The sequence below is a fragment of the Triticum aestivum genome, chromosome 4A (assembly GCF_018294505.1).
Source record: "Triticum aestivum cultivar Chinese Spring chromosome 4A, IWGSC CS RefSeq v2.1, whole genome shotgun sequence".
NCBI classification, from domain to species: Eukaryota; Viridiplantae; Streptophyta; class Magnoliopsida; order Poales; family Poaceae; genus Triticum; species Triticum aestivum.
In genome coordinates, this window is record NC_057803.1 from 465,221,981 (window position 1) to 465,238,561 (window position 16,581).

The 16,581-nt window shown below is 50.3% G+C and overlaps 1 protein-coding gene across 1 annotated transcript; it reads right to left on the reverse strand.

Annotated features, from left to right (window-relative positions):
- Positions 1 to 12,140: 12,140 nt before the first annotated feature.
- On the reverse strand, positions 12,141 to 16,357 carry LOC123086385 (probable rhamnogalacturonate lyase C). The gene is made up of 7 exons (XM_044508144.1): positions 16,036 to 16,357; positions 15,633 to 15,754; positions 15,472 to 15,531; positions 14,346 to 14,462; positions 13,821 to 14,259; positions 12,968 to 13,737; positions 12,141 to 12,834 (listed from the first exon to the last, which is right to left on the reverse strand). The coding sequence occupies exons 1-7, from the start codon at positions 16,147 to 16,149 to the stop codon at positions 12,423 to 12,425; spliced, it is 2,034 nt and encodes a 677-aa protein (XP_044364079.1). The 5' UTR covers positions 16,150 to 16,357; the 3' UTR covers positions 12,141 to 12,422.
- Positions 16,358 to 16,581: the final 224 nt, after the last annotated feature.

Genomic DNA, 16,581 nt, shown 5'->3' on the forward strand with positions numbered 1-16,581 from the left:
CGGTGCTTAGGCGAAGCCCTGTTTCGGTAGCATCATCATCACCATCATCACACTGTCATGCTGACGAAGCTCTCCCTCGACACTCTGCTGGATCATGAGTTCATGGGACGTCACCGAGCCGAACGTGTGCAGAGCGCGGAGGTGTCGTACCTTCGGTGCTAGGATCGGTCGATCGTGAAGATGTACGACTACATCAATCGCGTTGTCATAACGCTTCCGCTTATGGTCTATGAGGGTACGTGGACAACACTCTTCCCTCTCGTTGCTATGCATCACCATGATCGTGTGTGTGCGTAGGATTTTTTTGAAATTACTACGTTCCCCAACACTTCTTGGAGGTGGAAAGGATGGAAGCTTGGGCGCTGGAGCTCGAGAATGGATGGGCAGAGAGGAAGAGGGCGTGGGTGAAAGAGGTGAATCCTTATCCCTTTATAAAGGCAGTGAATATCAAGTGCCTCCCCACTCGTCTTAAAACTTGCCTATTACCCAAGGGTCGTGCAGGAGGCGCGGTTGGGTTACCCACGCCCGTATTGATGAGAATCCCGCAATAAGGCGACATGATCTTTGCTTTGACAACACGTGCCAATAAAACCGCATCTTGAAACATGGAGCGGGAGGCCAAAAACAGTTCGAAATAATGATCGGGCTATGACATGATGTCATGCTACAAAAGTTGTCAGTGGATCGGACTCATAAAGTATTATACTCTCTACGGATATATGTGGTGTTTGTTTTACAGAGCCGGACACGTTCTCTGTTCGAGAGCTGTTTTGGAGTATTCGGAGGAGGAACCCATCTTACAATGTCAAAGACAATCTGCGCGTCGGTCACCTCGTCATTGAAGCCTGGTTTAGGGGCTACTGAGGGAGTCCTGGATTAAGGGGTCCTCGGGCGTCCGGCCTGTGTGACATGAGTCGGACTAATGGGCTATTGAGGGAGTCCTGGATTAGGGGGTGTCCGGATGACCGGACTATACCTTCAGCCGGACTCCTGGACTATGAAGATATAAGATTGAAGACTTCGTCCCGTGTCTGGAAGGGACTTTCCTTGGCGTGGAAGCCAAGCTTGGCGATACGGATATGTAGATCTCCTACCATTGTAACCGACTTTGTGTAACCCTAACCCTCTCCGATGTCTATATAAACCGGAGGGTTTTAGTCCGTAGGACAACATATAGAACAACAATCATACCATAGGCTAGCTTCTAGGGTTTAGCCTCTCCGATCTTGTGGTAGATCTACTCTTGTACTACCCATATCATCTATATTAATCAAGCAGGACGTAGGGTTTTACCTCCATCAAGAGGGCCCGAACCTGGGTAAAACTTCGTGTCCCTTGCCTCCTGTTACCATCCGGCCTAGACGCACAGTTCGGGACCCCCTACCCGAGATCCGCCGGTTTTGACACCGACATTGGTGCTTTCATTGAGAGTTCCTCTGTGTCGTCGCCGTTAGGCTTGATGGCTCCTATGATCATCAATAGCGATGCAGTCCAGGGAGAGACCTTCCTCCCCGGACAGATCTTCGTCTTCGGCGGCTTTGCATTGCGGGCCAATTCACTTGGCCATCTGGAGCAGATCGAAAGCTATGCCCCTGGCCGTCAGGTCAGATTTGGAAGTTTAAACTACACGGCTGACATCCGCGGGGACTTGATCTTCAACGGATTCGAGCCACTGCCGAGCGCGCCGCACTGTCACGACGAGCATGATCTAGCTCTGCCGCCGAACAGTTCCCTGGAGGCCGCACCCGCATCGGCTTCGACCCTTAATTCGGAGCCAACCGCGCCGATCGAGGATGGGTGGTTGGACGTCGCCTCGGGGGCTGCGATCCCAATGGCGATCGAGCCAAACACCAGCCCCGCACTCCGTGAGACTCGTGACTCCAAGGACCGGACTCCGAACCCTCCGCGCCCCTGCCGATCGAATCCGATTGGGCGCCGATCATGGAGTTTACTGCCGCGGACATCTTTCAGCACTCACCTTTCGGCGATATTCTGAAGACACCAAAGTCTCTCTCTTTATTAGAAGAGCCCTGGCCAGACTACGGTCAGCAAGGTTGGGATACGGACGATGAATAAATTCAAAGCCCACCCACCACCCACTTTGTAGCCACTGTCGACGATTTAACCAACATGCTCGACTTCGACTCCGAAGACATCGACAGTATGGACGCCGATGAAGGAGACGATGAAGAACCAGTGCCTATTGGGCCCTGGAAAGCCACCTCGTCATATGACGTATACATGGTGGATGCACCAAAAGATGACGACGAGGAGCGGAAGGACGCACCGAAGGCTTGTTCCCTCGAGAAGCAGTCAAAACGACGACGCAAGCACTGCCCCAAATCCCACCTCGACAGAAATAACGATCACACAGACCCAGCGCTGGAACAGGGCGAACCGCTGCCGAACAACGGCAATCCGGATAATCAAGCCGACCAAACAAATTCTATCAAGGATAATAGTCCGGACGACATAATGCCGAACAGGCACCCGGAGCAGCAGAATGCCCGTAAAAGGCTTGTTGCCACCACGAGGAGTCTTAAAAAGCAGAAGCAAAGGCTCAACACTGTGCAAGACACACTCCAAATCAAATGGAGTAAAATACTCAACACAGCAGCGAGGTACGGCGACAATCGCCCCTCCAAGAGCTACCCAAAGTGGAAGCTGCTACCTGAATTCGATTAGGAGGCCTCAGACCCCCCACAACCAAATATCAAAGCAGCCACCTGGCCGGATAGACGACCCTTCTGCCAACACAGAGCGGCATACAACGCCACTCACAATACAACACGCGACCCATGCGAGGGCTCGCACCCAAAAGACGGCGCAACAAGATCCATCTATGGACCACGCAAGCGCGCCCCAGCATACAATGCAACACAACAAACATCCGAACAACATGGTACACCCAGCTACAGGGGTGCCGCACACCCCCTATGTTTCACCGATGAGGTGCTAGACCATGAATTTCCAGAGGGATTCAAACCCGTAAACATAGAGACATACGACGGAACAACAAACCCTGGGGTCTGGATTGAGGACTACATCCTTCATATCCATATGGCTCGAGGAGATGATCTCCACGCCATCAAGTACTTACCCCTCAAGATCAAAGGGCCAGTTCGTCACTGGCTTAAAGGCCTCCCCGAAAGCTCCATTGGAAGTTGGGAAGAGCTTGAAGACGCCTTTCGGGCAAATTTTCAAGGGACTTATGTCCGACCTCCGGATGCGGACAATTTGAGTCATATAACTCAACAGCCCGGAGAGTCAGCCCGAAAGCTTTGGAACAGGTTTCTTACTAAAAAGAACCAGATTGTCGACTGTCCGGACGCCGAAGCCTTGGCAGCTTTTAAGCATAGCGTCTGTGACGAATGGCTTGCCAAATACCTCGGCCAAAATAAGCCGAGAACGATGGCCGCATTAACAAGCCTCATGACCCGCTTTTGCGCGGGTGAGGACAACTGGTTAGCCAGATGCAGCACCAGCGACCCCAGTACATCTGAAGTTAGAGATGGAAACGGGAAATCACAGCGCAACAGCAATAACAGACGTCGGAATAAAGAAGACAGCACGAAGGGCACGGCAGTAAACGCCGGATTCAAAAACTCTCATCCAGGCCAGCAAAAGCCGCCCTCTAAAGGCACCAGGGATGAACTGTCCAGCCTCAACAAAATCCTGGACCAAGTATGTCAGATCCATAGCACCCCTGGTAAACCTGCTAATCATACCCACAGAGAATGTTGGGTCTTCAAGCAGTCTGGCAAGCTCAACGCCGTACACAAGGGGGAGGATACACCAAGTGAAGACGAGGACGAGCCTCCCAAGCAAGACACTGGGGAACAAAAGAAATTTCCACCAGAAGTCAAAACAGTAAACGTGTTACACGTGATCAAGGGAAAAAACAACGCGGCACTCCCAGGAAAATATACCCAAGTGCCTGTCACCGTGAAGTCCTGCCACTGGTCGTCTCAACTGATCACTTTCGACCATCGCGATTACTCAGCAAGTATCCGACACGCAGGATGGACTGCCCTGGTATTAGACCCAGTAATTGGCGGATATCACTTCACACGAGTCTTGATGGACGGTGGCAGCAATCTAAACCTAATATATCAGGATACAATCCGCGGGATGGGGTTAGACCCAACAAAAATTCGCCATAGCAATACTACCTTTAAAGGAGTAACGCCAGGCCCAGGGGCTCGTTGTACGGGCTCCCTCCTGCTATAAGTTATATTCGGCTCCCCCGATAACTTCCGTCGCGAGCATTTAACCTTCCACATCGCTCCGTTCCAAAGTGGCTATCAAGCACTGCTCGAACGTGAAGCTTTTGCTTGCTTTAATGCAATACCACACTACGCCTCCCTCACACTCAAGATGCCCGGTCCACGTGGCATCATTTCAGTGAACGGAAACATCAAGCGATCTTTGCGCGCCAAAGAGAGTGCGGCTGCCTTGGCAGCCGCACACTAAGGGCGCCCGGACCAGATCAAGTCCGGCGCCGCTATTTATACCGAATAAATGGTCACACCCCTATTTGTCAATACAAGGGGCTCAACGCGCGCAGACAAGTGGCAATTTTTTCTCATCTTGAATTATGCATGGTTTCTTTAAAAACTATCTTTTTGCACGACAACTTTTTAACCTAAATTCCTCTCTTTTACAGACGATCATCGTGCTACACCCATCCAGGATACGGCACAACGGAGACACAGGCGCAGACGTGCAGCAGGGACCCGCTCTAAGGATTCTTTTTAGATTAAGACCCTGTGTAAACCTTTTTTACTGTCTCTTGTTGATACATATCCACCGTTGAGAAGGATGCTGACGTCTTGGCATGTGGCCACGCCAGAATAATGCACGTACCTGGACACAAGGGGCTTCTTACAAAGGCCTTTATTTAGGCCCGGTTTGTACCACAAAGACCGAATACCTTAGGGAGTGTTCGGCGTCGCGAGTTTGGCCCTATATGCATCAGCTCCGAATCATTGTCTTTGGTCAAATGTTGGGTTTGCCCGGCTCCTGTGTTTTGGTACCTTATGTTCCGCTTTACCGGCTAAGGTAGCACCAGGAGAACTACTGCGATTGTGCCCTGGTTCATCTGGACGAGCACCTCAGTAGAGAAAGCCGAAAACTAACTGTCATGATATAGCGTGAGACTGGTCAACCACTCGATGACCTGTTGGAATGTTAGAATTCCTCCGCCTTAACGAAGGGTCGTTTTCCGGCCAGGCATGTACGCACCCCGGGATCGGGAGAGTGCGAAGCCACCAGGGGATATCTAGTAGCCCCACTGTCAAACTCCTATGGCTAAGTGAAAGTGCTAAAGCATTATAGTCCGGTTGCCTCGCTCGCTCCGCTATCACCTTCTTAAATAGGACCAAGACGTTGGGTTAAGTGTGAACGTGTGTTTTTTTTGCGAGCACCTCCGCATTATATGTGTGGGGGTTGAAGCCGACGGCTGCAATCTTTCAGGTTATACACACATGTATAATAAACGGCCACCCAGGAGGCATCATATTACTTTCAGGCAAAAGTATAAAAATAGTCTTACAAAAAAAATTTAAAAGCATTTCGCTTACAATGAGATTACATATCACTCAAACATAACATTTTTTAGCACTGGGTCTCTATCAAATGAGCACCCTCAAGAACTTCTTTAAAGTAGTGCTCAGCAGCCATTCGGCCTATGGCCGAATCCCGCGCTGCAACAGTGGTAGCATCCATCTCCGCCCAGTATGCTTTAACACGGGCAAAGGCCATCCGTGAGCCCTCTATGCACGCCGACCTCTTCATCGCATCAATGCGCGGCACCACGTCAAGGAGCTGCTGCACCAAGCTGAAATAGTTGTTCGGTTTTGGCCTTTCCGGCCATAGCTGATCCACAACAGACCTCATGGTGAGTCCGGACAACCTATTCAGTTCGGCCCATTCGGCTAATTGGTCAGTCAATGAAAGCGGACGCTCGGGATAATGGAATTGCATCCAAAACAGCTGGTCCACTTCACGGTCCGTCTGACCCTGGAAGTACTTGGCCGCATCGGCAGCGCTCGCCGCCAAATCCATATACACATCCTCTGAACTCCACAACCGATCCAGAGGGGCACACCGTGGATCTCCGAACTTCCTCCGCAACATAAAGGATTTCCCAGCTACAATATCCCCGGCTTCCCGCAGCTCCTCCTTCGCCCTCATAGTAGAGCGGATGTCTTTTCTCGTCGCAGCAGCCTTCTCAAGGTCCGATGCCTTCGCTAGGTTTTCCTTTTCAAGAACCCGGCAACGGTCGGCGGCGGCTTTTAATTCTATGGCCATCTTGGCCATCTTATCTCAGCTCTCGCCATGCGCGGCCTTCTCGGCTTTCAACTCTTCGGCCGCCTTCAAAGAAGCCGCATTACCAAACCTCGCTTGTTCCTTGGCTCGGGCAAGTTCTGCCCGCAAGGCTTCAACAGTGGCAGCTCCATCTACAGTCACAACATATTAAAGATACTGGCATAATGCTGCTCTTACTATGTGGCGTTTAACAGATAATGACACTTACCCTGTGCCTCGTCAAGCCTTTTGTTAACAAGCTCGATGTCGGCGTCTGCCGCATCCAACTGCCGTTTTAAATGGGCAAACTCGCTAGTCCGGCTAGCCACCAGAGCTTCCATCACCTGCACATAGAGGTAGTATGGTTATTACCTAGGAATATGATCCTCTGTTCATCGTCGTTTCCGACGACAACCAGAGTCTCAGGGGCTACTATCTACACAGGGCACACCTAGCATGTGCGGGACTATCATACATTATTTTACGTACCTCAAAGCGTGACAGTAGACTCATAAAAGCTTCATGCAATCTGCTTTCGGCGGACAAGATTCTCTCCATCACCGTATTCATCAACATACAGTGTTTATCTGAGATGGCTGCTCGCCCCACCAACTCCCTCAGAACATCCGATCGCACACCAGATGGTGTCGGACTCTTTTGCCTGCTCTCTTCGGGAGCCGGACACTAGGAGCTTCGGGGGTCAATGGGATTATCTTTTGGGCTCACCGGACTCGGAGAGGCCCTCCGCGACGACACTTCGGGGTCGCCCGCTTCCGGAGCGGAGGAGTCCGGAGGAGGCGTTTCGCTCTCCATCATATCTGGAAGAAGATCCCCCGAAGACGAGCTCATTTGAGAGGGGCTAAGGCCCGAACTGCAAAGATATATGTGGTGGTTATTTTCTCAGAAGAAAAAGATGGCATACCTGTACTATTAAAGTATTTCGGGTCACTTACGACTCGCTGGAGAATTGATCCCCCCGCGGACTTTGTGCGGCAAAAGCACCCCCCAAGGTAGGACCCTCTGTGGGAGACTTCTTCTCCCGTTTGGAAGCTTCGGCTTCCGAATCCCCGGGCGCGGTCCTTTTCCTCCTCCGGTCGTCTTCCTTCATGGAGACGCTCGCTCCCTCAGTTAGAATGGGCAGCGTTGGGGGCCCGCGTCCACCCGTATTATCCTCCCTAGTATCTTCCTTCAAGGGCTCCGGGCAAGGTGCGACGTGGAGCATCTTTTCCAATACCGGGTTGTCCAAACCCTCAGGGAGGGGGGCCGAACACCGAATCAACTTCACCTTTGTTAGCCAGTCCTGGTCAAAAAGAAAAATCTCAGAAATAACTTCGTAACAAATGAGAGATAGTATGTTCGGCCGGAAGATTCCTTACCTGTTCGGCGGCGCGGTTACTGCTCAGGCCCACATCCTCGGTGATTTCCGGACACTCTACCTGAGGTCCGAAGAATGACTCGTACATCTCCTCGTGCGTCAGGCCGAGAAAATTTTGAATGACACGCAGTCCCTCGGGATTGAACTCCCACAAGCGAAGGGGCCGGCGTTTGCAAGGCTGGACTTGATGAACCAGCATAACTTGTATTACCGCAACCAAACTAAAATCTCCATTAAAGAGATCTCTAATGCGGCTTTGCAGTATAGGCACGTCCTTGGCTGGACCCCAGCTCAGACCTCTGCTGATCCATGACATCAGTGGTGGTGGAGGGCCCAGGCGGAAAACAGGGGCGGTCGCCCACTTGGCACTTCTAGGAGCCGTGATGTAGAACCACTCCTGTTGCCACAATTCAGACACCTCTGGAATGGAACCTTTGGGCCATGGAGCTCCCGTCATCTTGCATATTGAGGCACCTCCACACGCTGCGTGTTGCCCCTCGATCATCTTCGGCTTTACTTCAAAGGTCTTGAGCCACAGGCCAAAGTGAGGGGTGACTCGGAGGAAGGCCTCACACACGACAATAAATGCCGTGATATGAAGAAAGGAGTCCGGACCTAGATCATGGAAATCTAGCCCGTAATAAAATATCAAACCCCTGACGAAAGGATCCATAGCAAGGCCTAGACCTCGGAGGAAGTGGGAAACGAACACGACGTTCTGTTGGGTTCGGGGGAGGGGACGGCCTGCCCTCGGGCAGGCAGCCAATGCGAAACCTCGGCGGTCAGATATCTGGCCTCCCTCAACTTTTTGATGTCTTCTTCCGTGACGGAGGAAGGCATCCGTCGGCCTTGAAGGCTAGATCCGGACATGATTGAAGGTTCGGAGCACCTGACCTGAACTTTAGGTGTTTGAGCTTGAGGTGGCGGAAGGATTCGATTGAGCACGGGAGGAAAAAAATAAAAGCCTTGTCCCTTTATAAAGAGGGTGAATATCAAGCGTCCTCTCCGTGGCCGTTTGGACTTGCCTATAGTCTAGGAGTCCTAGAAGCGGTTGGGTTACCCACGCCCGTATTGATGAGAATCCCGGAATAAGGGGACACGATCTCTACTTTAACAAGACGTGACAAGGAAACCGCCTCGCATGACGCGCTGAGGTGGGATAATAAAACGATTCGAATAAAGGCTTGGCCATGGTGCGATGTCACACTGCGGAATACATTAGCAGATTAGATTTGTGTAAATATTATTCTCTCTATGGCAATATGTGGAAACTTATTTTGCAGAGCCGGACACTATCTTTGTGTTCAAAATCTTCTATGAAGTACTTGGAGGAGGAACCCGCCTTGCAATGCCGAAGACAATCTGCGCACCGGACTCGTCGTCATTGAAGTCTGGTTCAGGGGCTACTGAGGGAGTCCTGGATTAGGGGGTGTCCGGATGGCCGGACTATACCTTCAGCCGGACTCCTGGACTATGAAGATACAAGATTGAAGACTTTGTCCCGTGTCCGGAAGGGACTTTCCTTGACGTGGAAGGCAAGCTTGGCGATACGGATATGTAGATCTCCTACCATTGTAACCGACTTTGTGTAACCCTAACCCTCTCCGGTGTCTATATAAACCGGAGGGTTTTAGTCCGTAGGACAACATATAGAACAACAATCATACCATAGGCTAGCTTCTAGGGTTTAGCCTCTCCGATCTCATGGTAGATCTACTCTTGTACTACCCATATCATCAATATTAATCAAGCAGGACGTAGGGTTTTACCTCCATCAAGAGGGCCCGAACCTGGGTAAAACTTCGTGTCCCTTGCCTCCTGTTACCATCCGGCCTAGACGCACAGTTCGGGACCCTCTACCCGAGATCCGCCGGTTTTGACACCGACAGCTATGAAGATACAAGACAGAAGACTCTCTCCCATGTCCGGATGGGACTCTCCTTTGCATGGAAGGCAAGCTAGGCGGTCGGATGTACTATTTCCTTTCTCTATAACCGACTTTGTACAACCCTAGTCCCCTCCGGTATCTATATAAACCAGAGGGTTTAGTCCGTAGGGGAAATCATAATCATACAAGCTAGACTTCTAGGGTTTTAGCCATTACGATCTCGTGGTAGATCAACTCTTGTAACCCCCATATTCATCAATATCAATCAAGCAGGACGTAGGGTATTACCTCCATCAAGAGGGCCCGAACCTGGGTAAAACTTCGTGTCCCCTGTCTCCTATTACCATCAACCTTAGACGCATAGTTCGGAACCCCCTACGCGAGATCCGCCGATTTTGACACCAACAATGATCCTAAGTTTTAAATTTGTATTCCCGGTGGAACTCCCCATACATTTCGGTCAATCTCCACGAAATATTGTTCACGTCCTCAATGTTCACATCAATATACATCAGGTTTAGATCTAGTCTTTGTATCTTAACTTCCTTCGTCCAGAACATTAAGATACCTTACCACCTTTTCTCCCATCACTTGGACACATGGACTTCTAGTCCATCTTCAATCTTTTTTCTTAAACACTCTATCGATAGCTGTCTATGTGTGCCCTTGACAAAAACATCACATCAGGGTTACACGCACGATGAGCGTCCAACAAAGCTTGGATCACAACTAGTGTTATACTAGTAGGAAAAAATGCATTTGGCGACGACTCGTCCAACAAAGCTTGGTTAAATTTAAAAAAATTTGACTTGGAAAATTCATGGAATTTTAATTATTTTTGGAACTAAAGGGAGTTACTTATTGCATGGTGTTATGCCTTGTTTTTTTTAAAGTAAAACATCCTCTTTATTTATTAGTAATAATGGTTACATCGTTTATAAGAAAATTTCCAATATCGTTCAAAGGTTCCTCAAACCAATCCCTTGTCTCAGAAAATTTAGCTACTCTAGCAATTTCATGAGCTACTTTATTTGCCTTCCTATTACAATGTTCAAATCTAACTAACGGAAAATCACAAGCCATAAAATAACAATCATCAAACACAGTTGCCCCCGCTCACGCTATATGTCCTCCATTCTTCATCGTGTCAATTACTTCCATATTGTCGGAGTTAACAACAAGTCGGTTGCTTCCCACCTTTTGTGCAAGTAATAAGCCAAAACGCAGTGCCATAGCTTTCGCTGTTAAGACATCTGCACACCAATCCATCTTCCAATTCCGTCCAACAATAAATCTTCCTTTATCATCTCTAAGTAAAGCTCCCACTGTGCCTCTAAACATGTCTTGATCGAAAGAAGCATCGACATTTAATTTCACAAAACCTAGAGGGGGTCTCGTCCATCCCTTTATTTTATTTGTTGCCTTGGAGGATTGGGCAATAACATAGTTTGTTGTTATAGCACGGACTTCCATCGAAATTTGGTATGCATCTTGGGTCTTCCCATGATGGACTAGCGAACGTCTTCCCCACCATAAATACCAGGCTGTTATAGCGATCAGTTCGCGAACATTCTGTATGCCCACTTTGGATAGCTCGTGTTCTGACACAAGAAGTAGAAATTCGAGTACTGCCTCTCCCGCACGATCGACCGCGCAAGCTTTTTTAATGGCTTCATGCAATCCCAGTTTCTCCCACACCTCTTTTGCCTTTTGACACAAAAATAATAAGTGTTTAGTATCTTCATTCCCGTTCGAACATGATGGGCAGGTGGGCGTAACTTTCATATGTCTATTAGCAAGTTTAACATAACATGTGAGGGTTCCATGTAAGGTACGCCAAATAAAGATCTTCACTTTTGCTGGACAAGATAATTTCCAAATCATGCTAGTATTGACACTTGTTCCTCCCATGCCATCTGATTGTTGCAATTTCCTCCCATGTTGCATTTTCCATTCCTCCAGATAAGCAGAACGAACCATGAACAATCTATTCTTTGTAAAACTCCAAGCTATGAAATCCGACATGTTATACGTGGGGAGGGGGATCGTAAGCACCCTCTGGACATCAATTGGCCATAATGTTTGTCTTACCAAATCTTCATCCCAGCAATTGTTGATTGGATCTATATGATCAGCAACTTTTGTTAGAAGCTGCCCTCTTTTAGGAGTGATAATTTTCCTATTGGCCCCATTCGGGATCCATGCATCTCTCCAAATATCAATATTCTGTCCATTACTAATTCTTCAAATATAACCTTTTTTGAGAGAATCCACTCCAGCCATGATGCTTTGCCAAGTGAAAGAAGATCTTTTTTTCAAACTTGCATTCATTAAATCTCCATCCGGAAAATATTTAACTCTTAAAATGGTGGCACATAGGGAATCAGGATTATCAAGCAGGCGCCACGCTTGTTTGGCTAACAAGGCCATATTGAAATAATGTATGTCTCGAAAACTCATTCCTCCTTGGTCTTTTGGTACACACATCTTCCACCATGCCATTCAATGCATTCTCTTCTGATTGTATGGTGTTATGCCTTCTTGACTGTGGGTATCTTGGTTTTAGCAATGTGTTGTTTGCTTTTGACCATTTTTATCAAGAAAAAAACTTACTGATTGAGCACCGATTTTTTTTCAGGCCACCACAATCCACAAATGTCATTTCTTCCACTCAAACATGCTTGTTGCAACAAAAAAAAATCCAGATATTTCTGTTTTTTCTACTCTTTTACTTTCCTGTTTAACGTTTACCCGGCCGCATGATGGTGAGCTCGGGGGTGAAAAGGCACTCCTCGCTGAACTACCTACGTTCTACAACTTGTGTATAAAATTGCAAAAACATAAATTCATTCACGGAAGTTGTGTGGGATCTCGCCAAGAACCGGGCGGCCCTTCCAGCCGGATGTAGTCGTACATGACCCCCATGAACTCGCTGAAGGCCCTGACCTGCGTGATGCTGATGGTGTTCTCCCCTTCCATGAGCAGGTACCCCTTGATCCCGAACTCGAAGCTCCACCACGTGCCGTGATCGCCGTGCCTCGCGATCGCGTTGCCGTCGCCGAAGTCCGGCGTCACGAACACTCCGGCGTCCGCCGACGACCCCCTCCTCGTCACCGGCGCCCCGTTCACCCGCAGCTGCAGCCTCGACATGTGGGCCGCCGCGAGGGCCACACGCAGCGTGTAGGTGCCGTCGGCGACGACGCGGGACAGGCCGAACCGGATCCGTCGCGTCGTCACCGCGTCGGAACCGTTGCTCGTCTTCCTGCGCACCAAAAGCAAGTCAGTTTTCTTCTTCTTTTATTACTGGTGCTGTGTCTCTTAGCTGGAAATGGAGATCGTCGACGTGGCCGGAGAGTAGAGCATTAAGATTTAAGAGTTGGTTTTCTGTCTGCTACCTCGTGACGTGCGCGAAGAACCAGTCCTTGGAGTAGTGGCTCTCGCCGACGGTGAAGACGGGGTCGCCGCCGGGGTACAGCTCAGCGTACCTGTCCCACAGCCCGTACTGCCTGTACTTGTCCTTGCTGAGGAAGAGCTTGTTGACGTACTTGGGGTTGGGCTCAGGAACGAAGAACTCGGCGGCGCTCCGGTCAGGCACGCCGATCTCCCACAGCGTCGGCCCCGACCGCGGCGGCTCGAACACGAGGTCACCGAGGGCAACGGCGCCGCCGGCATCTACCGTCATGGTAGACGTGTGCATATAGTCGCCGAGGATCCCCGGGACCCAGGCGTAGAGGTTGTACACCCCTGCCCGGACGTTGCCGATGGCGAAGCTGCCGCAGGTCGCCGACGCCCTCGCCCAGAACTGGTAGCCCTTGCTCTCTGTGGCCCAGGAGCCAGGCTGCCCCGGCGCGGCGAGGCCGACGTAGGCACGGCGGGCGGGCATGTCCTTGCCGCTCACGAACCTGTCCCTGACCAGCAATCGGCCGGTGACCGAGCCCCGCTGGCTAGCCTTGTGGAAATCAGGCGACTCCGGGAAGGTGTAGGGCCATTTGCTGGCCTCGGCCTCGGCCTGCGCCTTGGCGTCCTCCCAGAGCGCGTGGAAGTCCCGCCTCTCGGGCTTGGAGTTGAGGTAGATGAACACCGGGCCCATGACCTTCTTCCAGTGTTCGCCCTCCTTGATCTTGGCCACGATGTCATTCCCGACGTAATGTGTTCCCATAAACATCTGCAAATCAGATCGACGACTGTGTGACGCGGGAATTTCATTTCACGGGAAAGATTTAAGTTTAAAATGTGTGCCGCGCTTACGGTGAGGGAGGTGGGGCCGACGTGGGAGGTGAGCTCGCGCTTGAGCGGGCCGCCGGTCTTGAACTCGTTGCTGGGGGTGACGACCCAGAACCCCACGGCCGAGCCGGGAGCGCCGGCGATCCAGCCATGAACCGCGTTGTCCTTGTTGTCGAGCGAGTACTGGTACTTGTCGTCCACCTCGCCCTTGAACTGCGGCTCGGCGGGGTTGAGGAGGAGCACGGCCTCCTTGTACGCCAGGGGCATGCCGCGGGGCGCGTCCCGGTCCGCCGGCCTGGGCATGTACCTCTGGATCTCGTCCGAGACCGCCATGTAGGTGAACCTTGCCGTGTTGAGCTTGAAGGCGAGCCGCGCCTCCGTGATGTTGAGGGCCGGCCAGCTGCCCGCGTGCTCCAAGATGGCGTAGCAGTAGAACCCGGAGCTGCCTCTCAGCATCACCAGCCTAATCATCAACACCAGTTAATTAATCAATTGGTTTGCTGCATGCATGCGCCTGTCAGAGGAGAAGATGGAGGTTGGACGGCGCACCTCTTGTCGACGGTGAGCCGGACGCTGTTGAGGCGTGATGGGTCGTAGGTGCTCCTGAAGGATAGCTCCACCTGATCTTCGCTGGCCGATACGACCCTGAACTCTGTGCTGTCCAGCCTGCGCGAATTCAAAGACGGCACGGCTAAATTTGGTTGAGCAACATTTTTCGTGCTTTCGATTCATTTTCCAGAGATATCAGAACGTGTGTACGTGCATCGGTGCATGCTCTGTTTATTCAGCAATAACTGATCTTTACCTTTTCCAGATTGTACCGAAGGAGCAACACTTTACAGTTCAGTCTTGTTGTCAAATACTACTACTGGAGTACTACGCACCCTTTCGGTGTTGGCATGCTACCAACAATGGTTTCAACCAAATTAACTGACCTTATTACGGAAGGCTGGCATGCAGGTACGGTCGATCAGGTAAAGCGGCTTCAAACCCAAGTACTGTAGCTAGCTAGCTTTTTTTTTTAGAATCTGTAGCTAGCTAGCTGTTATATGTACTGCTGATATAGTGGGTTAGTTTTCTTTTCTTGAGTGAGATATAGTGATCACATTAAATATCTGTTGAGCTGTGTGGCACAGGACAGAGTAAGCAGTTGGGAAAAAAAACTGGTAAATATGGCTGTGATTCTTTGGCGATATGCTTGTTAGTCTTTTGTAACTGCGTTTTTTTTTACATCCCATGGTCGGTTTGTGTATGTGTTGTCAGACTCCTTTTTTCGCAATGGAAAATAAAACTCTTTGGCTTGGTTAGTGTGCAGTGTGTATTACTACTTCAGTTAGGCAGGATATTACTAACCTCCTGTCTTGCACATTTGCATTTAATCCGTACTTGCAAATACTACGATGTTGGTTAAGAAACACCCTCCACATTAATCCATGCTAAAGTAGGATTGCTTATTGTGGTCGAAGTTGAACCATTGTGGCTATGCGCCTATGCCAAATAGTCGACTGCATATGATACTCTGAATTTGGCTAGTTAGACTAAGACTAACGGAAAGATCAACGGAAATAATTGCATGGAAAGCACACACAAAGTTGCAACAGAAAACAGAATCCACCCTTTGGAATTGTATAATGCAGCATATAATACACGCCAGTTGCAGTGAGAATGTACGTACATGTCGATCATGCCTCTTGGATGACCGGACCCTGGAAAGTTCCAAACCACGTCCCAGTACCTGCATACATACAAATATGACGATCCGTTGATCAGAAACATATACAATACATGCAGGGATAAGAAACCGAATATATATACACATGCTGCGTGGTTAATTACCCGCCAGAGTTTTCGTCGTTAGTGAAGTGCAGGAGGTTGTGCTCGCCGGCGTAGCGTACGCCGGTGATCTGGCCCTGCGGCTTGGACACCGTTACCTGCACCACGCCGTTGTCCACCACAACCTGCACCACCATGCATCACCATGCATATGCATGCACGCACGCACGTACGCGTACATATATTAAACAAAACCATACCAAAATGTCCATGCCAAGGCTTAACAATTGTTTGACCATAACGCGCGCGGCGATGCGCGAAAACATAACGTACGCCGGTTAGTACTTGAGAAATACAACAATCAATGAATTGGAACAGCGTGCGAAAACGTACGTAGGAGACACCGAGATCGACCGACGCCATTATATGCAGCACCAAGAAGAAGAGCAGTCAAGGACTAGCGTACCTGGTGATGCTCTACATGCAGCATAACGCCAGCGCCGCGTGCCACCGGCGCCGGCGCCACCGTCGCAGCCACGCCCACCACCGCGGCGAGCAGGAGGATCAGAACCGCTGCCATGTGCGCCGTCGCCTAGCTATATATCCGCAGCACGTCGTCGATATGCCGGATCCGATCGATGGAGCAACACTAGCTAGCAGCCGCACAGCTGCATGGCTTGTATATATGTACGTGAGGCAGCTGCTCCTGCTCCCGCTGCTGCTGCCCTGCTGTTTGTTACGGAAGAATAGTTTAAGGCGAAGCAAGCTAGCTGGCGGCGGGTTCGCTGCGCGCGGAGATGGATCTGCCGCTTTTTATAAAGGCGCCGCGCCGGAGTCGACGCCGACGGACGTACGAGTTCGTTAAGCCGGCGGCCACGCAAAGATGCTCGCCCAAACACCAAAACACGGCGGACTATATATACCGAGACATATGTAGCTTGCCAAAGAACGTTCTAACTCGCCTCTAAAAATGGGCAGTGAATCTCTTCTGAATGGATTGCCAGGTTCTAAT

What these genes read in the sequence shown, in the direction of transcription:
- LOC123086385 (XM_044508144.1), bottom strand. Translation starts at nt 16,149, where the DNA reads ATGGCAGCGGTTCTGATCCTCCTGCTCGCCGCGGTGGTGGGCGTGGCT. An exon ending in TGCATGTAGAGCATCACCAG is followed by an intron (nt 15,755 to 16,035) that starts GTACGCTAGTCC and finishes ATGGTGGTGCAG; the next exon opens with GTTGTGGTGGACAACGGCGT. An exon ending in CGGCTCACCGTCGACAAGAG is followed by an intron (nt 14,260 to 14,345) that starts GTGCGCCGTCCA and finishes GTTGATGATTAG; the next exon opens with GCTGGTGATGCTGAGAGGCA.